This window comes from Poecilia reticulata, chromosome 4, assembly GCF_904066995.2.
Source record: "Poecilia reticulata chromosome 4, P_reticulata-male-v2, whole genome shotgun sequence".
NCBI classification, from domain to species: domain Eukaryota; kingdom Metazoa; phylum Chordata; class Actinopteri; order Cyprinodontiformes; family Poeciliidae; genus Poecilia; species Poecilia reticulata.
Genome location: NC_088833.1, coordinates 26,577,020 through 26,595,620, shown reverse-complemented (window position 1 = coordinate 26,595,620; position 18,601 = coordinate 26,577,020). Strand labels below are relative to the sequence as shown.

At 42.4% G+C, this 18,601-nt stretch overlaps 2 protein-coding genes across 2 annotated transcripts in view; both read right to left on the bottom strand.

Annotated features, from left to right (window-relative positions):
- cdh24a (cadherin 24, type 2a) overlaps positions 1–12,914 on the bottom strand; it is a 45,661-nt gene extending 32,747 nt beyond the window's left edge. Inside the window, exons 1-2 of the mRNA XM_008407543.3 lie at positions 12,580–12,914; positions 6,746–7,491 (exon numbers count right to left, since the gene is read on the bottom strand). Of these exons, the coding sequence (XP_008405765.2) occupies positions 6,746–7,366 (621 nt within the window). The 5' untranslated portion in view covers positions 7,367–7,491; positions 12,580–12,914. The remainder of the gene's footprint in view (positions 1–6,745; positions 7,492–12,579) is intronic.
- Positions 12,915–16,573: 3,659 nt separating this feature from the next.
- Positions 16,574–18,441, bottom strand: psmb11b (proteasome 20S subunit beta 11b). The gene has a single exon (XM_008407542.3). It carries the CDS (start codon positions 18,182–18,184, stop codon positions 17,024–17,026), a length of 1,161 nt encoding a protein of 386 aa, XP_008405764.2. The 5' UTR covers positions 18,185–18,441; the 3' UTR covers positions 16,574–17,023.
- Between the last annotated feature and the right edge of the window lie 160 nt (positions 18,442–18,601).

Below are 18,601 nucleotides of genomic sequence, written 5' to 3'. Positions count from 1 at the left end.
GGTTGAGGCACCTGCGATTTGAGCTGCTGATAACTCTCCTCACATCTTCCATCTATTTCTGGCAAAACAAAGTGAGCCGCTTTAGCGAAGGGGAAACCTCGCGCTTTCAACTCCTCCACAGCAGCAGCAGCAGCATTTTATTACATGAATATTAAAAATAAAGACAAAAGGCAAGAGCAGCCTCGCGTTGCCACCAATCGCCCCGCCACCCCTCCCCGCCTGTATCAATAACAATCAGAGAGGGAAATTAAACATTTATGAGGCGTACACGGCCCTGGTGAGGATCCAATCTCCACTGTCACTGCATGGTTTACTGGGAGCTCCAAAGTGTTTGGCGGCGGTCCCTGTTAGCGTTGCGGCTGATGGAGGCCTGCTCCGAGTGTCGTCAGGCTGCCAGGAGCCGCATTAGAGAAGAGGTCCTCGCTGTGAAATAATACAGGCCAACCCCAGGGGGCCGCACGGTTCACGTGCGCCCCGAGCTAAATCATCTCCACCGCTGATGGCAGACGAAGGCTGCCGGTGCTGGCTATTGTCGTAGCTAAAGTGTGGGATACAACAAGTGGAGGTTGGGTAGGGGAGGGGGGCACAGCTGCTCAGATGCAAGATCTGAGCTACATTTCAGCGGCTAACAGGACCTAAGAGATACACAAGATGGTATTTGGCCTTATTATTTTTTCTTTTGCTAGCGTTCATGTTGCCAATTTGGATAGAAAGCATTCCAGAAGATAGACATGTCAAAATAACTGAAGGCAAAGATTTGCTTCGCCGCCTGTTTTATGTGGCCCGCAATTCAATTGAACTAGAAAATGTGACTTTCAGTATGGATGCTGAGAGGAATGCAGTCAGGGACGAGTAAACATGTATGGTCATCGTTTTTGTTTTATCAGATGGCTTCAGAGTAGGGCTGGGAAATTTATCATATCGTTTATCACTTATTGTGATAAATTTATCCAAATTAAAAATAGCGATGTTTAGAAACCCCTACAACTGCCCATATTTTCAGGATTGCTATTTTTTATTTTTTTTTTTACTATTTGTCTTCACAGTTTGTTCAATCAACATGTATCTATAAATTCAAAAATGTAAATAAACGCGGCTTACACTGTTAGGGATACAAAATCTTTATGTATCCCTTTATGTGACTGGTGTCCTATGGAAGTGTATTTCAAATTAGTTTGTGTTTGAAGGGCAATATTTGTGTTTGTGAGGCTATGACTGCTGTGCCACACAGTTACCTAAAAACAGAGTGATAAATAGTTATCGTTACTTTTATTGTTATCATCATAGCACCGCAAAATATCGTGATAAAACTTAAAGTCCATATTTCCCACCTCTGTGTTAGTGGCTTTGTCAATTAGTTTGGGCTGCTTTGTAGTAGGAAAACGTCTGATTATCATTAAAAATTAAAGAGCATTAAAGTGCTCTTCCTGACTCTTTTCATCCTCCTTTCTCCTCACAATGTTCTCATAACTTTCTGTGAGGTAACTTTCAGGACTGTCCATCCATCCTCACACCAACAGTGAAACGTTTCCTGACCGGGTTTCTTTCAATGTTGGCCTTCGTCTGTGTAGACCTTATTTTACACACAGGTGGACTCTACTTGTCTTTAATTTTGGGGAGTTCATATTCATAGCTATGCTTCATGTCGCTCTGAAACAGGGGCGAACAGACTTTTTTCAGAATCTGAGTCAGATTTACAGGCTCAGATTATGTGCCCAAACAATCAATCAGTCAAGTTTATTTGCACAGCACATTTCAGCAACAAGGCAGTTCAAAATGCTTCACATTGTAAAAACACCACATATAAAAAGTCATATGGACATTAGATATAAATAGACCAACTTTAGAAGAAATAAAGGATTTTTTTGGTTGTATTTTCCAAAAATATCAATATCCCAAAGAAAATGTGTCCATCCATTTTGCTCCAGTTTTTTTAAAAATGTTTTTCTTTGTTTTAAAATCTAAAAATAGAAATACAATGATGTTTTTTGCAAACGTGAGGACACATTTTTTATAGATTGGTAGATATTTATGAAAGATCTTGCAACATTTGCGGCCCTAAAGTTTTATTCTGCTGGGCTGAGGGCAAAATGGCTCTTACAGAGTTTGCAGGCCCCTTGATCCGTAGCATAAAACTCAGTAAAACACATTAAAGTTTGTGTTTATTGATGTCAAAAAGTTCAAGAGGTATAAATACCTTTCATTGTATATCATGTTAGGCCACAAAGGGTCAACCCTTTAAGGCTGACCTTTGAATCATTCGAGTTCCTGTAACTATAAACATTTAAATATCTGACCTGAACATCACATACTGCCACATCAGACAATTACTGTAGTGAAAATGTATTTTGGTGAATTACTTTCTGCAATATTTGACTTATTTTGAGTTTTACTGTTACATTTACACAAATTTTTATTTACCAAGTAAAATTCAGTTAGCCTCTTGTGGAAACAGGCATGCAAGTGTTGTTCAGGGAGTAAACTGGCCAATAGTGAGTCACCATTCAGTCACTGCCAGATTGACTGGTGTGTCACTATGGTAACTTCAGACCTCCCAGTCCGCACCGCCATCCTCTCGACGGTGAAGCTGGTGCAAACTGAATCATCTATGACAAAGGAACTCCCATTTAAAGAGCACCGCTAAATACGCAGCGGATCGTCAGAACCAAAGAAAACTATTTATAATCGCGCTTGGTTTTAAGAGTTTCAGTTTAGGGAGAGTAGCTGCCGTGTTCTTGTGGATAACTTCTATCCGAGGGCTGAAAAGACGCTAACAATGTGTTGATATCTGGTGATAATTATTCTTTTTCTACAACGTTATTGAATTATCACCCTGTTTAAGGCTGTGGTGAATAAATCTTTTTGTAGAACGCCATGATTGAGCCAAACCAAAAACACTTTATGCTACATATAGCATTTAACATGGACTTTTAACCATCTGTGTAAGAGAAGCAGTAGCTGTTACTTTCAGTGGCCGCAAGGTTACTGCTGTCAAACATTAAACTCCGAGAGGGATCTATTTAAAAAGCAGCGATTCCCCTGGGTTACAGTCACCAGACATCAACATGATGTCACCAACTTGATTCTTTTTCTCTGATCAGTGCGCTGCGAATTATACTAAATCCTTTAAATAGATATTAAACCTTGGAGGCGTGTATTCTGGTCAGAGTTTGCACGCATCACAGCGGTCACCTCTGGCTTCTTAGTGACACAGTGTTGAACTTTAGCTTAGCTTCGTGCTAAATGAAGCCTCACTATTCACAGAGCCACAGTCATGTCTGCATTTACAGTCTGAATGTGACCAGTTTGATTATTTCAGTTTTTATTTAGCACAATTTAAAACTAAATATCTGCTAGCGTAGCACTGTATGGCACTGATATGAACAGTTTCAGTTTTAGTTATTTTAAATGGCTACGGTCAGCTAAAACAATTAGCATACATCTGATTATCCATTGAATGTTAGCAACCCCTTCCCCACCTGTTGCCACACCCTGCTGGACAGCTGGCTGAAAGAAGACTTTTCCCTCGCTTCATAGGTGAGACTAATTTGTCCATTTTGAAATATTTCCACAGCATCGGCACAGAAACTATCTGAACCTCCACCCATCAATCTGCTTTAAAGCTGCACTCGACATGTCCATTAAACAGCTAACAGCAACTTTACGACCCGAATACATAGCAAGACTAATTAATGAACCAACAAACCTGCTGCGCCACAATCCTGCACTGAAAAGAACAAACTGACAAAAAGAATAAGACTTATAGTTGAACAGTAAAGCTACACATAGAGGCTGTTTATCCAATTGTTTTGCATGTGCTCATGTATTAAATTATCAACATGTTATGTCAATATATGTTAACCTGTTAACTGACCGCGCCCCCTTTGTACCGCCAGTTAACAGATTAATATGAAATCATGTCATGCTTTTCTATTAATATTTGTGCAAATGCTGTGATTCTGTTGTGTTTTAATCACTGTTAATATACAGCGTAGGCCGAATGATGATCAAAGATGCTTCAAAAGAAGTTTTAATATTTATGAAACATTTATTCTATATACAAAAACACAATTAAAAAAGGGAGATTTTTATATTTGCTGGCATTAGGAACACTAGGAGTTCTATTGAAAGAGTTTGTGGTTTGTTAAACCTTTAAAACACAGGGATTCAATTATTACCAATTAATATTTCTAAAATCCTCCAATTCTAATGAGCCTCCTGTTTTATTGTCTCTTTCTAAAAATAAATTACCATTAACTTTTACCGCTATTAAAAAAAAACTGCCTTGTCCTTGTACCGTCTATATTGGTGACTAACAAGAATGAATTCAGGAGCGCTTGACTAAATGTAATGCAATCAAGATTTAATTAGCCGTATTTGATAGCAGTTGTGTGTTTTTCCTGTTTTCCATCCTCAAACTGCAGGTCTGAATGTTCTGGCTACGAGCTTCCAGCCTGCTCTGGCGATGAAGAGTGGAGGAAGGGGGGTTTAAAATCACTTTTGCAGGGGTTTCGTAAACACCAAACTTTCTCTGTAGTCCTTCTAACACCAATATTCTGTAACCTATGAGTGCTTCTGGACACTCTGACATCAGCTATTATACCCTGCTGCCTGTGGCATGTACTTTGCCGCAGCTGAGATAGCATGCAGGTCCTCCTCTCTCACACACCCAGGGGAGATGTGCTTCCACTCAAAACCCCGCTTCTTCTCACAAGCCATTTTTTCAGAGCATTTTTAACAAATTATGCTTTTAAAAAGTAATGGAAACGAAATGGGCCATTTCGGAGAGTGGTGGGGATGTGCTCCCAGGGTGCCCTGGTCTAAATGACACCCGTGTTGGCACACCAATTTTACCACTTCAGCCAAGCATAGCTAACAACGTCTGGGTGACAGTTCAGGGTTCTTTCCTAATGTACAAGTCGAGTTTAGCTGTTTATTTTAATGCAGTCTTGCTGAAGATAAAACAGAGGAGAAATCACATACAGTGTTGGGGAAAAAATTGGTTTTTGGGCACTTAGAGATAGAAGTGGGCATTTATCGTATCATTTATCACTTATCGTAATACATTTCTCATCAGGATATGAATTCTGATGTATCATTGTCCAGTAAATTCCAATTCATTCGAATTTACTGGACTTGTTCCCCAGTAAAAACTTGTTTTACTGGGGAATGTTTTTCAGGAGCAGCATTTATGTTTGTGGTGAGTCATCAACTCTGACCTTAACTGAGGTAAGTGAAGCCTGCAGTGATTTACATGTTGCTCTGGGTTCTTTTGTGACTTCCTACATTAATCAATATTGAGTTCTTGGAGTAATTTTGGTTGGCTGCTCACTCCTGAGAAGATTTATGTTTGTTCCATGTTTTGAATTTCAAAAATGCCAATGAGTTTGTCTTCACATCTAATCTTGAATTTCTTTAGAATTGGGAATGATGTGTTGCTTTTTGTGATATTTTAGCATCATTTATGCTGAGAGACAAGTTTTATTTAGGTGCTTTCCTGATTCTACAGGTTTATTCTATATTCTGAGACTGGTTGTGCCTGGTGAAACTGAACTCTTTAAGGGTGTTTTAACACCTACTAGTACGACAGACTCAGTTCAATTGGGGACCAAAATCAGCTGATGTGGTTCCCATTCCCAATGCAAACAATTCAAACCCTTAAAATAACCTGTTCACTTCTTCTCCCGTTGTGGCGCTGCACCAAGAACTACTGAAGGAAAACATGAAAATCTCAAAAGACATGAGAGCAACTTCCTTCTTCACATGTAAACAAAACTGGGATTGTTGTAGGATTTCTCTTTTGTCTTTGGTAAAAAAAAAAACACGAGTCACTTGTCCTGCTAACGCTAGACTCTTGTTTTTGTTGTATTTTCCCAGAATGCCCTGTGCTATAGTCCACTTCCTGCTTTTGGAGCAGTACCCGGTCCACTTGCATCCACATATTCATTGGAACAACATCAGAGTTCACTTCAGTCGGATAGAGACCTGGGTTTGTAGGCGGACAAGAGTTTGCTTTTTTGGTAAGCATCAGAGTTCAATGACGCATTCACACCTTTCCAAACAAACCGGACTTTCTAGATAAATCGGAATAAAGTTCAATGTGAATGCACCCAGAGAAACATGTGGTTCATCACAGTTAAGTCATTGTTGAACAACAGGAGGTGACAGAGTATGCTTCTTTTTCAACAAGGCACCAGGTTGGTATGGATTGTTTTTTCCATGCATAAATCATTTGAAAATGTCACATTATGTGTACTGAGGTTATTTTGTCTGATATTAGAATGTGTATAATGATCTGAAACATAAAAGTGGCACAAAAGAAAGACAGAAGAATTTTGTAATGAGGGCAAACACTTTTTTCCACAGAACTGTACATAGATACAATCTCCCCTTTCCACTCTGGCTAGAAATGTCACAGTCCATCGGGCAAACCTCGAAGCGTAAAAGCAGAGACGTTGAGTGCAAGACGCGCTGTGAGTGAACACGGAGTGAAACTGAGTGAAAAGTTGTGCACTTCCAGAGCATGGATAATGCAAACATACAAATGCCTCTACCAAGCGCAGCGGCCAATTGTGTTTGTTTTGATTAAATTACTCTGAGCGTGAGTTATATCAATGACAAGAATGTGTTTGCCAAAAAAGAGAAAAAAAGTAATGCCCTGAGGAGTAAACTACAAACATAATATCACACAAATAGATGCAGGAGATTCACATGGGCATGCAGAGTGTTTACAACAATAGCTTACCCGCCCAATGAGCACCGACTCGGGCCCTCGGTACTCCTCGATCACAAAGAACTGGTTCCAGAGCCAGCTCCTGCGGCGGCGGGGGCTCCGGCCCCACTGAGGGTCCTCGACCCGTTCAGGCCCACCCCAACTCCTTCCAGGCTGAACCTCACCGACTTCGTTGACAGAGTACGCCTCTTCCTCTGAACTTGGTCCTGGATAGTGACCATCAATTACGCCGCCATCATCCCCATTACTCAAACTGCTCCTTTTGCTACCAATATCAGTCACTTCTGTTCTAAGTTTAGACATGAAGGATGTAGCAGAAGTTTCAGGGCGGCTCAGCGTGTCCCTTTTGTCGCCCAGGTTGTTGCTGCTTAGTTGGAAGGCCAGGCTTGGCATTGGTGGTAGGTCAGCCCCGGCATCGTGGCCGTGTCTTCCCGGCTCTTTGATTCGCTCGAGTAAGACGTCTGCGGACTCCGGGTGAGGTAAGACTTGTTGCTTTTTGCTTGATGTCACTCGCAAGTCCTCATCTTCTTCTGAAAGGCCGGTGGCCTGCGGGACGCCGCAGCCTTCCCCCCGACAGAGGAAGAGGAAGAGGAGCGCCACGTGCGGCGCCGCAGCGAGACGTTCACGGATCATGACAGCTTTACTACAGTTGCTTCTTCCTGACTTCTCTGCCTCGCCTCTCCTCAGAGCGCGCCGCCTTCATCTCGGAGATTTTCCTCGCACATTTCCATGCGGCGCACATACTTGCCCAGGATCACCTAAGAGAGGAGACATAATTAGCGCGATGTGGAACACGTTCATTAATATGGCTCGCAAGTGCTTCGAGACACACGGAAGGAGGAAAAAAAAGACGAATAAAAGTTGACATCTTACTCATTATCTAACGCAGAGGGTGGTGTGGAGAGAGGGGGGTGGTATTTTAAGACAAATTTCTACATGAATGTTTCTCTGCTGTTTGTTGAGCAGCTTTGTTTGCTCATCTGAGCACTCTGCCAGCTGCAGTAAAAATAGCAGTGCTTTTCTTCTAGAGTGGTGCAATAAGAACGTATCCCCCCCCCACTCTTACGAACAAGAAAAAAGGGGAAGAGCTACTTCGTGCTGTCGCAGGTGGATCTCGCTCTTGATCTCAACGGCAGACAAGAGAGATAAGTGTGAGGACTTTGAATTTTTCAATTAATTTAGAGCCCAAGGGCCCAGCGAAGAGGTGGAGCTCAGGTACTTTACTGCACCTTGTCACACACAATTGCCTGGACAGGAATTGATTCATACCGTCCCCAAAGACGGCCCCCCACATGCTACAATGCCCAACAGACGAAGAAGTTCCCCCTTCAGAGATTAATTAGGCTCATAAATAATATAATCGATGACTTGCTCTTATTTCCCAAAAGTTTAATGATCTCAGTTTCATTTGCATACGAGTCAGATACGAGCGGGCCATTGATCTGTGAAAGCTTGATGCAGTGGAAGGTGTCAGTAACTAGACTCAGTTGAAAATGCATGATTGCACTTTCTCTCTCCCCCTACCCCATTTTGTTCCACGTGCATCCATCACTCTGCCTTACTTTTTCCTGGCATGAACAGAATAATTCTGGCGTCTGCTTTCACCTTTGTGCACACATGGAAGCGTGCGCTATAATTTCCACACAGCTGAAGCATATGAGTCATATATATACACATAGGCACGTTGTTTCCATTGTTTTCTTTGCATGGCTGTGGTTCTTTTCTCTACAAAGTCAACATCAACTCTTCTTCACAGGATTGTATTACTCAGTCACATCGTGGGTTTCTTTGTGTTTTGTCAGTTTGATGTGCTGCGATGTTCAGGAGTAATTTTGGATGGCCACACTCTCCGGGGATGCTTCGTCTGGTTAATCTCTTGAATTTCTTGAGAATGGCACACGATCTGTTGCTTTTGGCGTCACTTGATGCTGTAAAACAGAATCACTTCCAGGGCTGTCAGAAATATCTTTGTAACCCAATCCAGACTGTTTCTCATGTGTGGTTAAATATTTTAGCTCAGGCGTGATATCGAGCTTTTTCAGCATACTTCCTGCTGCCAGACAGGTCCTATTCTTGACTTTCCAGACCTCAGGTTGAAAGGTGTGACTATATAGTGAAATTGAACCAAGCATTTCATAAAAGTAGAATATTTATAAGTTAATTCAAGATTTAAAGGGTGGGCAGTACTTTATGTAGGACCAGGTTGCTTTTTATTGCTTCATTTCTTTCACGAATGGCTAATCATTTGAAAGACCAGTTTTTGTATTCATTTGGGTTATTTCTGTTGACTATAACATGACAAATACTTTCCCACAACACAGCAGCAACAAAGACTGACATAGGACAAAACATAGTTCCTCTCATGTCCAGATAAGCATGTGCTTTGATTCACTTAAAGGCCGAGCGTCCCTGTACGAGTGTAGCAGCCTTTGATAGTACAGCATAATGAGAACCATAACACGGTCCGATTTATCCACACTGATATTCTCCATACTAAACGAAGGACACGTAGAAATGAAACATGCTTTTTGTTCCCTCTTCCTCCCTTTCTCCAGATACTGACCCACTTGAAACAAGTAGGCATTTGATCATGAGGCATATAAAGTAATTTCCGCCCTTCTTGCTTTGAATTCTCTCTAAAGGAAACCCACCTTCCAGTTCCTCTTTTTTTTTTGTACATCTCATTTCATTACGCACACCAATTACACAAGCAGTCCATATGTAATGCCTGATGTTCTACATCTGTTTGCCAGCATCTTAAAAAATAATTTGCAAAAAAATAAAAAACGCTGAAAAATCCAAGAAGTGGCTCCTCCAAAATACTTTTGTCTTCACCAGCTATTGTGCATTAGCAGAGACTGAGCTCGCGGCGTACGTTCCTCTCTGCCAGCTTTACTCCAAAGCCCACGTTGCCAGCAGTACATGTCATTCAACGTTGTTTGAAGTCTTTAGAGATGTGTGTGTGTGTCTAGTGTAAGGCAAGGAAAGAGGATGAAAGCGCGAGGACGATTTGCTGTTGCTGGCTCGGAATGGAATGATGAGTGGTGACATAGCTCCAAATTGCAAATCGCTGTTTCAGTCTCACTTCCACTCTGCATTGAGTCGCTTCACTGCAACAAGGCTATTTCATTTTTATTAAAAATAGCCTGTGCATGTCAGGCCTTTTACATAGGGTGGGGGGGGGAAGAAAAAGGGGAAATGGCAGGCATGGAGGGAGCAAAGGAGGCGAGTGGTGGTGAAAGTACTTTGGAATGGGGGTAGGAGTGTGTTGGGGGGGTCAAGCTCTGCTCCATTTGCACATCTCCTGCTTTTTTTATTTATTTTTCCTCCAGCCTCGACCATTCGTCTTAATGCCCTCAGTCCTCTCATCCATCCCCACAGTCTCTTCCCTTCTCAGTGCACACGGGCAAATCTCTTAAGTCCATCCAAATCAGACGGGTGAAGAGAGCCACACTGTACTCAGCACATCAGTCTCCTCATTATTGTCAAGGTTTGACACTCAGACAGCTTAAGTGATACAACAGCAAACTCATTGTGCTGACGAAGTGTTCAGTCGTGTACTTTATTTGTCAAATAAAACCGCCTCCACACCTAAAAGGATGATATACCTACAGCGCTTTGCACTTGATCCCCGAACATTAGATTCGCAAACTTCAATGTATTTTATTGGGTTTCTCATGTGATAAATCAATTCAACGCAGTAATACGGAGTACATTTGGGGTGGAAGGAAAATTATGAATGGCTTTTTTCTCTCTCTTTTTATACAAATAAAAATGTAAAAAGTGTAATTTCTTTTTTTGTGTGTGTTTTCATCTTCCCTTCAGTCTGACGCCCCTACATAAAATCCAGCTCAATCAACTGAGTTCAGAAGTACCTAATTAGTAAATCGTCCAACTGTGTGTAGAATAAATCTAGCTGTTCTCTGAAAGCCTCAGAGGTTTTGTTAGTGAACACAAGTACAAAGAAACTACAACCTGAAGAACGAGGAACGAAGCAGACAAATCAGGGAGAATTTTAAAGCGAGGCTTTGTTCTAAGTAAACACGGAGCTTTGAACGTCTTGCGGAGAGTTGATCAATCCATCGTCCAGCAGTGGAAAAGAGTATGACGCAACTGCAACCCTACCAGGACAAGCCTGTCCACCTAAACCAGCAAGCCGGGATAGGAGAGCGTCAATCAGAGGAGCAGCCAAGAGGCCTGTCACAATTCAAGAGGTGCGCCAACAATCCCCCAACTCAGTCGACGCGACGACTATTTGTACAAGTCTCAAATCCAGTTTTGATGGAGGAGTGGCAAGAAGAACTCCATAGCTTGAAGAAAAACATTTGCAGTTTGCAAATAAGCTGTATGGAGCTCATCAGAGTAAGGTGCTCTGCTCATATTAGACTAAAATTAAACTTTTTGACCTACAAGCAAAGTATGTGTGGAGGAACGTTAACTCTGGAGTTTTAGTACAACGTCCTTATAGTGAAGCATGGTGGTGGCAGCACAGAACATATTTACAGAAAAAAAAGGTTTCATCTTGAGTGCAAAATGTGAATATTCTGGTTCAGTTCGGGCTTAATTACTGCTCTTTCATCAGATGGCCTTTTTAGAGACTGCATACGCCTGTTATCGGTTAATCGATTACTAAATTAGTTGATTAATCGTTTCAGACCTATGCAAGAATGGAAAAGTCAATGTCCAGATGTACAATTTGAAAACATATATAGATGCTATCTGTCCAATCTGACTGCTCTTGAACTATTTTGAAGAATCTATATGAAGGATGAAAGAGACAAAACCTAGACGACCTACACCAACAATTGCAACAATAGGTGGTCCTATAAGCATTGAGGGGGGTCAGAATACTTCTTCTGCATCCCACACTTTTCAGATTTTTATTTGAAGAAAATGTTTAAGCATATTTATGATTCCAACTGCTTTGCACTTAGGTGCCATTTTGAGTTGATCTAGCACATAATATCCCAACAGAATTCATAAAAGTTTGTAGTCATAATGTGGCAAAATTTAGAAAAGTTAAGGGTTTTTTTATAAACAGTAAAACAAAGGACATTAAATATCCTACAGCACACGATGCCTCACTGCAGCCTCTCTTTGCTCTGGGTTACACACCAAAGCCCCCTGACACACACACACCCACACACGCACGAAAACAAACACGCAGTCACTTGTGAACCATTATTAGCATCTTGATACAATAAACAGCCCCCGGAGCGCGACCTTGTCTTGTTAGAGCAAACCGGGAAAATGACCTACTTGATGCATGTTAATGTGATTAAACACACTTGGGCTAACTATTATAATGAACGCGACGTCCTAAAAACACAGCTGTCGGCAGATAGCCGGCGTCCACGCGCTCACTGAGGCAGCAGCAGCGTTTTTTGGAGGAAAGTGAGCGTCTCCGCACGCGGCAGGTGAGAGTACCGCGCGTGCACGGCGGGCAAGCTCTCGCGCTTACATACACACAAACATTACCAATGAATAAATAAATGAATAATGAAATCGAGCCGTCTGTCAGACGCTGGCGCTCAGTTCACTGAACCAAAAATAATAGTTTGCGTCCTCTCAACAACCCCTCACCCAGCCGCCTGAAATTTCACCTAAACAGTTCGCACATGTTCGTGGAAACAAACGCTGCATCTGTGCTCCAATTCAAACTGACAGTCAAACACTTGTAAACCGCCTCCTGGTTTAAGATGGGAGCCCCCGCAGATAAAACAAGCGAGCGATAAACTAGACGAGCGACTGCTGGAAACTTGCCACCTCACTGTGAAGATTTCTGTTTTTTTTTTATTTTTTATTTTTTTTAAAGAAGTGATTCATTAGGGTAAGGGAGAGCTTACCGTGTGTTCCGCGGCGGAGTTCCTGCGGTTTAACGCAGCTGAAATGAGTCCAGCGAAGGTGGGGGGTGGGGAGGGGGAATGATGCTGAGGTTCATGCGAGCTCAACGTGAAGTCTGTCCACTTAGCCCAGTCTCCCTCACGCTCCGTCTATCCCTCGCTTCCTCCCTCGCTGTGCGTTTCTACCCCTTTCTCTCTTCCCCGCTCTCCATTAGTTTGTAACTGCCACAGAAAAAGAGCCGTAGTTACACTAAAAGCCTTCTATTTTTGACAGATGTGACCACTGAATAACACAGACAGGATCAACTGTCTCTCGACACCCATAAATATCCGTTTTAATTGGTTGCAGGTTTCATTTTTTTTTTATCTGATAACACTTATAAGGTCTTCATCACCGTAACCTGTTTGTGAATCAGATATATAAGGCAGCAGTGAGGATCTTGTCCTGAAAGTTGATGTGATAGATGGAGGGAAAATGGGCTAGCAGAAGGATTTGAGTGAGTCAGACAATGTCTAAATTGTGATAGACATCCCGTTCAAAGCACCAGCCGTAACTCTTGTGGGATGTTCCAGCTCCGCAGCAGTCAGGGTCCATCAAAAGCAACTTGAGGAAGCCTGACCCGGATTAGCTTCTGTTCCGTAGTTCAAATTGCTGGGAAAGAAGCTGGTTCTCATAGAAAAGTGTCAGAACGGAGAGTGGCTATTGTATTTTGACAGACCTGTCAGGATGTCACTGCTAACCATTGGACCAGCAGCAATGGAAGAAGTTTTTCTTCTGCTTTTACCTGCCAAACACATGGCACCAGGATACACACTATGAGGAAAAAGGCAAGCTGGCAGAGGCAATGTTTGGGAAACACCGTGTCTGTCCTTCCCTTTGCCTCAACACATATCATCTAAGCATTGCTGCCGACTGCGTGCAGTATTCCCAGGAACAGTATTCCCTGAATTTCATAGGTCCTTTCAGAAGGAAAATGTTTCCTGCAGCAAAAATACATTTCAGGAATGGTTTAAGCAGGACAACAATGAGGATGTGTTGTCAACTTGCCCTCCAGATTTCCCAGAATTCAAACCAATTGATCTTCGGTTAACCAGCAAGGTTAACCAGTGCGATTCCTAAAGGTCCCAACTCACAAGTTATGGGACTTCATGGATTTGCTGATACCTTCAACAAGTTTCAACAAGAGTCCAAACAAGTGTTGAAGGTACTCTTCTTTTTTGGCAACAGAGTGGGAGCAGGGAGCTGTTTGGCCCGATTGGTGTATGTTTTCTTTAATGTTCTTCTGTGTCTTATAATCCACTAGAGCGCAACCCGTGCACAAAATCATAATCAGAAACTTTGTACTTCTATTTCTACCCCTCTCAAGCGTCGCCAGAAAATTGGCACTTAGTTCTACATTTAAGGGCACCATACGACAAACAGCTTTCTGAATTTGCTTAAAAGATGTCATCTGCTTGACTCTAATTATCCCCCTTGTCAAGCTTTTGTGCTGCATCCTATTTTAGGAGTGGACACTTCAGTATCGCCGTGACTCAGGAACAGACGGGGAAGATTGTCAGCACAATTGGCTGTATATTCTTGTGGCAATAATATCTGGTGCCCACACCGATTTATTTCATCTAAATGATTCATTTAGTTAATCTTAGCACAGATAAAGATAAAGTACACCCTCTTTCAAATTTAAAGGCATAAAGTTGATCTTTACCAGATTCTAAAAATTACCAAGCTATCAAATTTATCAAAATTGCCCAAAAGATACTATCATGTTATTATTTATGAAGTAAACATTTGAAACCCAAACTGTAAAAAGCTAAGTACACGCCAGTACCCCGTAGACACATTTAGCTGTTATAACTTGAAGTAGCCGTTTCCTCAAGGGCTATTTGCTCCTACGTTAATTTGAGGATTTTTGAGTCACTCTATTGCAACATAGCTTCGGTGTGAATTTCACGGTTTTCAGCTGTGAATAATCTCACTGTAGAAATCTGGGATTGTAGGAGAATGACCTTTTTAACCCTTCCCAGATTTATGGGCAGCAACCGTTGCTTCTCTAAATTCATAGCCAACACCTTTCCTTCTGGGCGCTGTGTTAAATAAACCGCACCTGTATGCTTTTACAGACCTAATCACACTGATGATTATCAGCTTTTCAATTGCATTTCATCTGCAGCTTATGTCTGCCAACATATTGGATTGCTTCATGTTTAATCAATAATGAAATATTTGTGTTTTTATCATGAAGAAACATTTGGGTACCAATGAAAAGGCCTCGGAGCAGCACTACTTAAGAATGCTGTACCTTTAGAAAGTGCAGTCTCGACCAGTCAAGACTGATTGAGTCATTGCGGTAACTGGGAAACTAGAGATCCTCAAAGGAAGTTACAAAGAGATAGCATAACCCTAAGGGCACTTGTCAGATCTCTTGTACCCAGCAGTGTGCAGAGGTTTATTAATGCCAAGTACAGAGCAGGCACAAAGTGAAGTCAAGGAGCAGTAGGGAGGGTTTGAGAGTGGACTGCGCAAAACATGTTCAGAGCTCATCCCTCCGTTTTTGTTGGAAGAGTTCTGCTGCTCATTTGATTTTTTTAACCTAAGTGTTCTTTTTCTCAGTCTTTAAATGAGTCTTTCCCTACCAGCTTTCAAGTCTGAGCCATCTGTTTTGTTGCTATGCCTTCCAAACGTATCCATACCCCTTGAGCTTATTCCTATTTTGCTCTATTATGCTCTATGGATCGCATTAAGGCTCTCTGAATCGTAACATTCTCAGTGTTGGCTGGATGTAAAGTGTCTGCGAACATCAGATTTCAAATCTTGCCACAAATTATCATTCAGACTGAGGTTTAGCTGTTCACAGGTGGCTGTCGTCCCTAACCCTGCCAGAATCAGGTGTCCGCTCTAGATTTACCTAAATCTTTTTGTTATTTGATTTTCTTTTATATTTCGGTAAATAAATGTAACTGCTCCGTCTTGCCTTCAGATGGCATTTGTTGCGAATTGGAGCTAAATGAACTAAAATCTTTCTTATCCTGCTCTATAAAAACACTCCCACAGCATGATGTTCACCACCCTGTGTTACAGTTTGGATTATATTGTCAGGGTACTTAGCAGTGTGTGTTTTCTGCCACATACTGTATATTATACTTTGTATGCAGGCCAAAAGGTGGCATATGGGCCTCATCTGACCAGAGCACCTTCTTTCACTTTTGCTGCATCCCCTTGGAAAACCGCAAACAAGACTTCTTAAGGTTTTTCTCAAAAAAAGGCCAAATTTTGTGCAATACAGAATGAATAGTTGCTGAGGTTTGTGCTTGTAATGTGACAAAACATGAAACATTCAAAGGGCGCGAATGCTGTTGCAAGCCACTGTATTCCTTTTGTTTTGTTTTTTTTTGCTTGTTTTTTTTTTTTTTGCTTGTGCTCAATAATCCCTCCATTATTGGTCTTCCAATGGTGGTCATCATAGATCAGATGGGTGAATAATGCTTCTCCTTCTCACTCTCACAGGCGCAGTCGATCAGACATTGGTTGGAGAGGACATCTCTGCTCATGCTGCTGTCAGGCATCCTTGCGTGTGATTTATTTTACACTGTTAATAGCATATAGACACGCTGACTGCACACATATGGATGTGTTCACCATTTAAATTTTTGTCACACACAATAAATCAAAATACTTATGAATTAGCTCATCACATCTTCATGGGAAAACAGATTTCCAAGCAACGCTTGCCCACGTACCATAAAACACCTCCCATGTGGGAACCTCTAGGCAAGTGTTTTCACTAGAAATTCAAGAAGATGTGGTTTCACGATGGGATTAACCACCCAATTTCTTTCCCCGTCTTTCCGCAGAGTCATTGTCATTTGAATAATAACTTGTATTTATGAGCACGGCTCTCACACAAAACGAACAGGCGAGTTCAGCCAAATCTCATTTATTCATTAATTTATTGACGCGTCAACGAAAATTCAGAAGTGTTCCGACAGTAGGCACAAATCAGTTTTCTGATGCTGCTCTTTTATTGCTGGAGTTAATGTGTTTCCCCACACACAACAATACATCACGAGCCTCAACTTGAGGTCCTCACACTACTCATTGTCTGCTTCTCTCTCTTGTTTATGTGATTAAAGCACATTAAGAGGTAGGTGGTAATTATCCCAGATGAAATGATTTATAATCCTTTAACATCTACATCAAAATGGCAGCCAGCAGCGCTCAACGCTGTAAGAGCACTTTTATCATCACTGCAAACAAAACATCAGCTGTTTATTAAATGGAATGATATGCATGCCCAAATCTTCGGAGAGATAGCCTGGAGGATGCAACTGCCTGTCTTGTTCATTAATTTAGTATTTCCTCCAAAGATACAGCCTTGTTTCTCCAAAATACAGCTCGGTGTTTGCTTTTCTTTTTCCACTGATGTTTCCTTTTGTTTGCTTCTCGTCTTTACCCTGACAAAGCCGTGCCTCGTCTCTCTCGCTCAAGTCTTCGTCTCTCTTTTTCTCTGTAATACTCCTCTTTCAAGTCCTCGCGCGTCCTACGAGTCCATCCTTTTGAAGTGACGTGATAGACGTCCACGAAGTTCCCAGAGTACGCATCCCTGTGGGTGGCCCTGTACACAGCTTCCCTTGCTATTGATGTGGCCTCCTCCACGGTCAGGCCCCACCGAACCCCTTGGTCTAAGATAGAGTAGGCGTAGGGTGATCCTGAGCCAACAGAAAAGAGCGATCCCTCCAGGCGAGTGCCATCGCTGCATACATAAAACAGACTGGGACCAGAGAAACTTATTTTTCTCCTGGAACACTGCTGCTTTGTGAAAGAAGAGCTTTGAGTCTTGGAAACAGAGACCTTTTCACCAGGGGCACCCGCAGTCTTTTCCAGGTGAGCCTTTGTAGTCTCTCTGCTTTCACCATGATCCGTCTCTGAGCCTCCATGGTCACGACATTCATCATCCGGCTCTCCTCCGTCCCACCCACACAGCGTTGCAGCCACGCAGAGCTCAGTCCCCTTGAAAGGGTGCAGCATGTGTGAAAGCAGCTTGGCAGCCCCCCTCGTGGACAAACGCCGTCCGTAGCGAAGCTGGTAGAGACGCAGCTCTCTGGAGAGGATCCGTTTCCAAAGCGCGCAGTCGGCCGAGGTTCCCGAAGTGGTGCCCACCAGGTGGCTGTGAATGGGAAGGATCTTCTGGGAGGCCGGGCACGCCACGAGGCCCGAGCAGCTGGAGCGAGTGTCTGCCGCAGCCAGGACGCCACCCTGGAACATGAAAGCTAGGGTGGTGGTCCCATGAGCCATGGGGAAGGGAAGCGGCACGGCTTGAGAGGAAGTGAAAGGAATTCTTTCAGGCAAAGAGAATGGTATTGGGAGCGTTTCTGGAGATGGGATTCCACTTGAGCTCTGCATTGTGCTGATTTGCCCAAACTGTATCGGGCTTTCATCCAGATAACCCACTTCTGGAATATAAAAATGGAATAGGCTTGTGCTATTGCTCAAGGCCACACCAGTTGCATAGCTACAAGATTTCCTTTTTCCAGTTGCCGCTACATTTCTTGCAGTGCCTACACTTTCCTGAAAGATATCTCCAAAATTGCACAAGTCCTGCAAAGCCATTGAATAAAAACTTTCAAAGTTTTGAATGTCTTGAAAATGCTCTTCTAAAATAACTTGCGAGAGCTTTGAAGCCCTCAGTCAAATGTCAGCCGTCTAATAGAGACTGTACATCTGAAGCCCGCGGCGATGCTTGCAGTAATCATCGTTTATATAGACAAGAAGGTCGGGCTCATGTTTCTGTGTGGTCACTCAAACAACCCATCCGCATCATTACCAATGTTTCATTCTCTTTGAAACACATAAAGTCAATAGCCCATGGGTAATTAATTTTGGCTGTGATATCAGGTTGTTTTTCACATCAGATTGCTTCAAAGTCTTGTGTGGGCGTAGGCCAGAGAGAGCGTGGGGTGATGTTGAAGCCTTGGCTCGAGCACTCTAAATTAACTCAGACTCTTTGATGCAGCAGTCCTACGGATC

Coding starts and splice junctions, on each gene's coding strand:
- psmb11b (XM_008407542.3), bottom strand. CDS start 18,184: ATGGCTTTGCAGGACTTGTGCAATTTTGGAGATATCTTTCAGGAAAGT.